Source organism: Euphorbia lathyris, chromosome 9 (genome assembly GCF_963576675.1).
Source record: "Euphorbia lathyris chromosome 9, ddEupLath1.1, whole genome shotgun sequence".
NCBI lineage: Eukaryota > Viridiplantae > Streptophyta > Magnoliopsida > Malpighiales > Euphorbiaceae > Euphorbia > Euphorbia lathyris.
Window position 1 is genome coordinate 36757913 of NC_088918.1, and position 7683 is coordinate 36765595.

Here is a 7683-nt window from a genome sequence, read left to right on the forward strand (position 1 = left end):
TCTCTCTCTCTCTCTCTCTCTCTCTCTAATCATGGCTTTGGATGAAAATAGTCTACAAGGAAATCTTCCAGAAATTAGATGTCTTGATTAATTGCTAAAAGTTTGTCAATTAGGCATCTTCCGAGGGAAACTGAGCCATGTGAACAGCGGGAACTGAGCCAAAGTGATGAATAATAAGAGATAATGATGCTTGCTTGAATCATAACTCCTCACCTCTGCAAACAGAACTCTCTTCATATGTCTTCAGCAAGAAAATTCCCATGCATAGGCACACCCACGGCATCAACAAGTAGTAAGAATAGTTGAATAAGATCTTTCCGAGAATAGCTATACACATCCCTATGAAAGTATGACCAGCATATGCGACGATGTCTAGCAAAGTTAATTTGAGCAATGCAACTTCCATAAACCAGCCAAGTAATCCTTTCGCAAACAGCCAATTGAGGGCTTCTGCATCAAACAAACAATGAATCATGAAAAGGAGAATATTAATCAAGTACCGAATAAAATTGAGATGAGGGAAAATAACCTAAAAAATAGCACTTGAAAAAAAAAATGCAAAACTAGCATTATAGAACAGAATTGAACAGTAAAACGGGAAACAAATCTTTGACATACTGTGAATATGGGAGGAAATTTGTTGGACAGTACACAGTTTTTGCAATTCAAACATTTCTCATCACAATTGTTTGTTATTGCAGGGTCCCAACCTGATACTCAACCTCAGGTCTTCTCCGAGAAAGAGAGAGAGAAATGGAGAGAGAAACAAAGAGTTAGAGAGAGAGAGGAGATGTTTAAAAAAATGGAGAGAGAAAATAATGATGGAGATATAGGCGGGTCTCACTTTTCTTATGGGAAGTTAAAAATTGGTGATGTGTCAAGTTGACCAGGGTTGTCCGGTCATTTTTTCCGGATGTACACTTTAGTGGGAGGTCACCCATAAAGTATTTTATATCAGTGTGACAGTCCAAAGTTGTCCAAAGTTGTCCTTTTCTCTCAATACAATTTTTGTGGGAAGTCATCCACAAAGTGTTGTATATTAGTGGGAGGTCACCCTGTAAAAAAAGACAGTCCTCTCAAAACAATTTCTTACAGTCCACGATGCGAGCTTTCTTATTCTTAAAGAGAGAAGGCAGCCCTTTGAGCGGCCTACCTGAATTGACTATGAGTGCTCAAAATCCCCTCAAGGGGAGGTTCCCGGTTGACCGATCCATATCTTTGAGTAAAATGTACAAGACTCCCCAGCTGGTCAGAGGGAGTAAGGCAGCTAAAAGGTTGCAAATGCATGCTAGATCTCAAACCTCTTGCTTTGAGTCATTGTAATTTCCAGATATGAATCTCCTATTGTTTAACCAGAAGCATCGTTCAGTTGTAAGGTCAAGGGTTCTTTGGTGCAATATAGTTTTCTTTTTGTTATTACTACCCTGTTTCAAAGAATGCACTCCAATGAACTTGTTGGATGTGTTCTTAAAAGTTGTTTTCCAAACTACGAAGACCTCCCTCAAGGAATAATCTTTTGATTATACAGCTGACCTTTTAATTCTCTATTACCTTTATCATATACATGGGCAAACGCAAATGTCTTTTCCCTTGCTCACTTATGATTTCTGAGTGTGATCCTTAGGCTTATCAAGGTACCTGGGTTGATGCAACTATGTTTAGACTTTAGAGGAAAGTCTGTCAAAAAGAATTTGAATTCAACTTCTACTCTACAATACTTCTTTCACGCTGAAGTTTCCCCTCAGCATGAGTAAGAAGCCAACTTGGACCAATTAAAGCTTTAAACATTTGCTCCTCTCAGATTCCTATACAGAGGTCCTAGAGTTCAGCAAAGAGGATTCCAAACTAGGATGGAGGAGAGCAAATAAAATTAATAGATGCTGTTTCCCATACAATGGTTAGTCAAAATTAAGTATGTGCAAGGTCAAAGCTGGCAAGAAGGCAGAGAAATGATAGTAAATCTGGCCAAAGACTCAATGAAAAATAAATAATGACATCAGTGTTATATGGAATTGGTCTACAAACTTGCTAGAAGTCTTGAGTATCCAGATTTTAAAAAAAATTCAGACTTATCACACCTGCAGACATGTTGACATAACCTAATATTTGGCAAAAAGAATGGCTGGATAATTATCTGTACAGAAAATAGTCAATACTTACAACACCTCGAGACATGTTGACATAACCTAATGTTTGACAAAAGTAATGATTGGACAATTAAAAAAAAAGGGCGGCCCGGTGCACTACGCGTCCCTGCTAAGCGAGGGTCCGGGAGGGGTCCCACCACAAGGGTGTATTGGGGGCAAGCTCTTGTAATATTGAGTTCTTAAATGACCATAGGACTTTTGACTTATTTTATATAATTTCTAGTTCACATAGTCAACAAAACCTTGTGGAAGTCAATTTGCAAAGCTCAGTTATTGAATATTCTAATTTGTTTTTTAGACATTCAACTTTAGTTGCGCGGGAGGATATATTGCTAAATAATTTCCAACCACTATTTCTCTGAGCCCATTTTAGTCAGCTAAATCATCCCCATATCATGTTCAAACATGAGGATGCGTGCATTGGGAAATGATTGTACAGTGAAAGACATCTGATTAGTACCTCAAGCAATGTGTTTCTGCAGAAGAGGATGGCCAAATGATGTCCCTTCTTAGTTGAGTGAACTTCGATTGCTTCCACATGAATTGACAGAACCCTTAAAATTTTGCCTGCAACCTCCTGAATATTACAACTGTATCCTATTGACAATTAATTGATACACCTGCAGTGAAGGTGGAAAAAGTCGCACCTCATCTGGTGGAACATATCCGAGTATTAAGACTTCTTTTTTTTCCTGAAGAAAGAGTATTAAGACTGAAACTGCAACAACACTAATGCAAGTTGAGCACCCACACTAACCTGTACCCAGAAAGGAAAGTACAAAAAGTGCACCTTATATTTCAATACTTACAAGATTATGTTCCCTAGAACATAGGAGATGTGTTCTTTCTGATAAAGAAAATCTCTAGTTCAGAACATGACTTACCATACCAGCCAACTGTGAAACAACCATGAAAAAATCAGGGCTGGAACAAGAACGCCAATTGCTAATGTACTCTTCACCGGAATTTGAGTGCGTTCATTAATATCCAAGAAAAACCATGATAATAGTCCATCTCTAGCCATTTCCATAAACATCCGGGTCTGAAGAAAGTGGACAAGTAAGTATCACATTAAGACCCTTTTACACCATTTTCTAAAGAATGGACCACAAAGTATAAAAGCTTTGTTTTTCAGACATAGTATAAATTATAAAATCTTGCATTCAGTTCATTCAGTAACAATAAAAACATACTCCTAGAGCTTAAAAGCAATGACCTCTCTAACAGTTTAAGAAGTACTCAGAAAATCGAAGAAAACAAAAAGAGTTGAGGAAGAGTAAATGGATTCTTGTCTGCAGTTAATTTTCAAGAGTTTGAAAAGATTATGAAAATTGAAAAGTAACCTCCCACTTGATCTACTGAAATTTGGTATAATGGTCCCCAAGGAGCCCTATCTTCCAGAGTTCGAGTTGAATCTCTAACCACCAAAAAAGCAAAACCTTACAGACATCTACAACCTTAAATGTTATAATGCGAAATAACTATAAACAACATTGCATATCAGCACTTCACATAATATTTGTCTGGTTTCCATATATAACTTACCTATAATGGAAAACATAATGGCAGTTGAGTAGCTATCTCATCTACTAGTCCATCTCCCAGGCAGGTGGGCGAGCTTCAACCAAAGCATCAAGTTTTTTGGTTAACAATAAGATATAGCTTTCCAAGCAGACTGAAAACACGATAAGAGTTGACTGATCTGCATAAACTGAAAAATGGAAATCAAGCTGAGTTCATGCAGTAAATATCGACTAAAATTAATGATTAATTATGATGTTATATCCTAAGAAGAACAATGAAACCAAATTCTGTAAGTCCGACAACACTATATTCTCGATAACTCATGGGAAGTATGCAACACGCTGTGCAGTTATAACTGTTGATTATTATGGATAAGGCAAGAACAATTATTTCAAAACACTTTGTACAAAAATTAGGAAGCTATTTAAAAGAAGTTTGGAAGAAAATAACAATAAGGTAAGATGCATTCCAATATCATTACGATGGATCCAAACATAAATAAAATGGGAAATGTCATTGGTTCAATACAACTAATATACACAATATAGGTTTCCTTTACAAGAAGTACATAACGGTTACATACTGCCCCTAAAACATTTCCATTAAAAGGGTTTAGAAGTCAATGGCACTATCCAAACAGAAGTCGAGTTAATTGTTTAATCTGGAAAATAACATATTAGAGAGAGCTCTAGGACAAACTTATTAACACGTCAGCAAACAAAAATAAATTTCACACACACAGAAAGAGAGATTTTATATATAGCAGCATATATTTCTAGGAACAGAGGAAGGCATCATACTGATGGATGACATTCAAAGCTAATCAGAAAATAATTCTAAGAAATTTATCAACTTATGCAAAAGAAAAAACAGGGACAACCTCACAGTAGTAACTCAAAATTTAATGTTTATCTAAATAAAATCTTAACACGTATGAGGGGTAGCTCACCATTTGGGTCCTTCTCAGATCATTCTCTCCATCATTTGATCTTCTGTTACCACAACAGGGCGCAGCCCTAGAGTAGCATAGGCAGTATAATCAGGCAATATGCCATTTTCCTTCATTTCATCGAACAGATCACGAGCTTTATCAAAATATCCACTTCCTTGATACCCAGAAATGAGAGCAGTATATGTCACCACATCAGGTGTGACATTGTTTTTCTTCATTTTATCCATCAACAAGTTGGCCATATCCATGCGGTTTAACTTGCAAAAGCCGTCAATAAGACAGGTATAAGTAACAACGTTGGGCAAGTGACCCAGCCTTGACATTTCAACATATAATGCCCATGCTTTCTTCATATCTCCAACTCTGCAAAACCCAGCTATAATGCTTGTGTAAGTAATAGCATCTGGAACCAAATCCTTTTTGGTCATCTCCATAAGTAAGGCATATGCTTCATGCAATTTGCAATTTTTGGCGAAAATGTTGATAAGAATCGTATATGTGTATGTGTCTGGTGATAGACCAACTTTTATCATTCTTGTATACCATAGCAAGGCTTTTGACGGATATGATTGTTTAGCAAAACCATCTATTAGCGTATTATAATGAGCAACACTAGGAAAAACGTTGTTTTTAAGCATTATAGGAAGAACCTCGCATGCTTTTTGTGATTGGTGTTCCTTGCACAGCCACTTAATGAATGAAATATATGTGTAAGAGTTAGGGGCAACGCCTAAGTCTTGCATTTTATTCATGAGTTTTAAAGCTTCGCCATACTGTCGGTCTCTACAAAACGCATCAATTATAACATTGCAAGCGAAAACAGTTGGTGGAACACCTGTTTGTAGCATTGTACTGAAAACTTCCAAGGCTTTCTCTAAGAGCCCTCTTTTGCAGAACCCGTGAATCACCTTGTTAAAACTGAAAGTATTAGGATCCACATTATATCTTCCCATCTCTTGTAGAAGGTCACTGGCAGATTCCACATTATCTTGCAAGAGAAACCCATTGATCAAGACATTGTAAAATTTCACATCATAATTGTATCCCCTAGCTGCAAGATTCTGGAAAATTTCCAGAGTGAAGTCCATTAATCCACTCTTACAAAGACCGCTAAAGAGTGAGGTATAGGTCACTAGGGATGGATTTACATTGTCAGCAGCCATTTCTTCAATCAAATTTAGACCTTTTTCGATTTGCCCTTTCTTACAGAATGCATCAATCAGAATGCTGTAGCTATAAACATCTGGAGATATTCCGTGGCTCCTCATATCTTCCAAAAGAGTCAAAGCAGCATCAACCATCTCACCTTGTCGGCAAAGCCCATGAATGATGGCATTATAACAATAACTGTTGAGAGGCAGGTTCCTAGTTCTAAGATTCTGGATAAATTCCAAAGCAAATTCAACACTAAGTCTACAAAGACCATAAATATATGCACCATAGGTTACAACAGTTGGTTTTAACCCATTCTTTTCTATTTCCTCCAAAATGTCAGTTGCTTGCAAAATATCTATATCCTGCTTCTTACAATAATAATTTATCATAATAGTGTATGTGTATACATTAGGTGAAGGCCCAGAATCCTTCAAAACTTCAAACAAAGTTCTGATGAACTCAAATTGATCGTCTTCCAGAAAACACTTGAGCAAAAAATTGCATGAACGAATGTTCAAGTCAAGACCAAGTTCCTTAGCCAGAAAAAATGCATTTAATGCATTCTCAAGCATCTTATTCTCCGCAAGAACTTTTAGAAGTGTATTGACTACAACTGCCAACGACTTTGCCAAGACCTCTATTCTTGTTAAACAGTATACTCTCGTATGTACATTATGCGGCAAATCCAACAAATATGAGAGCAAGTCCAAAACATCCAAATTAACCTCCTTCTGATAAGAAATGATATCTCTAAGCAAGAGATGCACTTCCATCTGCAAGCCCGCCGATGCAAATGCATGAATAATGATTTTGAAGGCATGAATCGAATGAGAAAATCCATAGCATTTAACCGCTTTAATGAAAGTTGTCTCCGTTGTAATTTCCCAATTCAATGTCTTGAATACAGTTACAGCAACTGGATATAACCCATTCATTTTTGAACTAATAGGTTCACTTTTATCTTTGCAAGTGACATGACTATAATCAACCCTTTGTTCTTCCAACAGCAATGCAGGGATAGCAGAATAGTGCGAATCAAAAATGGATTTCTTAGTAAATGAATTTGCAAGTAAAGCTGATTTCAAAACATACTTTGCCCAATAAGAATAAAACCGATTGATACCCAGATAGCGACTCTGCAAGTAAAATAAAAATGGCATGATACCAAAGACTACGCCGCCAATGAAGTTTCAACAAGCCAATGCCTCTTTAGCCTGAGCAAAGACATGTTTGCAAAGTGAAAATAGTAATGAGATCAATTAAAAAAATGCAATTGCGCAATTGATATCAATTACCATGAAAAATAATCAGGAAAGCATAAAGAACCTTAATTTTCGACAGAGTTTGGACTTGCAGAAGATGAGCACAGTTTGATTCATTCAAAACCATGATAGAATTCGGAGAAGTTAGGGAACGGGAACTGTTTGTTGGTGGGCTAGAAATCACTTCCCGTCTTGTTGATATTAGCATGTAAAATTGGACGAAAATAGATAGATGAATGTGTTGATTAAATCATTACAGACCAGTTAGAAGATGACGAAGAAGGAAGCACCAACGAATAAGAGAAGAGACTGAGGCGGCAGCGTTTGAGAAAACACTGGAAAATTGAAAAAACCATCTCAGTTTACATAACTGCGCCGTTGTGAACCAAATTAGGGGTTCATTTTTTTTAAAACTAATAGATTAGAAAAAGGATCTTTAAAAAAAGTGATTTACTAGGTATAGCCACAATTTCCTACCTCTAACCTCGGGAATTGACCGAACTACCCTTTGCCCAAAAATCGAAAAAAACCAAAACCTCTCAAATACCCTATACACTCTTCGATCAAATCCGGACTCGTTTGTGAACCAAATCATGGATCGTGAAAGAGGCCGTAAAAGGGAAAGAGAAAATGGTAAGATTTA

At 36.8% G+C, this 7683-nt stretch overlaps 1 protein-coding gene across 4 annotated transcripts; it reads right to left on the minus strand.

The window, feature by feature from the left end:
• Positions 1-213: 213 nt before the first annotated feature.
• On the minus strand, positions 214-7420 carry LOC136205993 (pentatricopeptide repeat-containing protein At1g63400-like). 4 transcript variants are annotated; one of them, XM_065996878.1, is made up of 7 exons: positions 7105-7420; positions 4621-6992; positions 3693-3858; positions 3032-3189; positions 2795-2904; positions 2608-2714; positions 214-450 (listed from the first exon to the last, which is right to left on the minus strand). In XM_065996878.1, exon 2 carries the CDS (start codon positions 6936-6938, stop codon positions 4635-4637), a length of 2304 nt encoding a protein of 767 aa, XP_065852950.1. In that variant the 5' UTR covers positions 6939-6992; positions 7105-7420; the 3' UTR covers positions 214-450; positions 2608-2714; positions 2795-2904; positions 3032-3189; positions 3693-3858; positions 4621-4634. The 4 variants fall into 4 exon arrangements, with proteins under 4 accessions (XP_065852950.1, XP_065852951.1, XP_065852952.1 ...); XM_065996879.1 differs by having other exon boundaries at positions 2608-2904; positions 3693-3849; XM_065996880.1 differs by lacking the exon at positions 2795-2904 and having other exon boundaries at positions 2608-2767.
• Positions 7421-7683: the final 263 nt, after the last annotated feature.

What these genes read in the sequence shown, in the direction of transcription:
- LOC136205993 (XM_065996879.1), bottom strand. Translation starts at nt 6,938, where the DNA reads ATGCCATTTTTATTTTACTTGCAGAGTCGCTATCTGGGTATCAATCGG.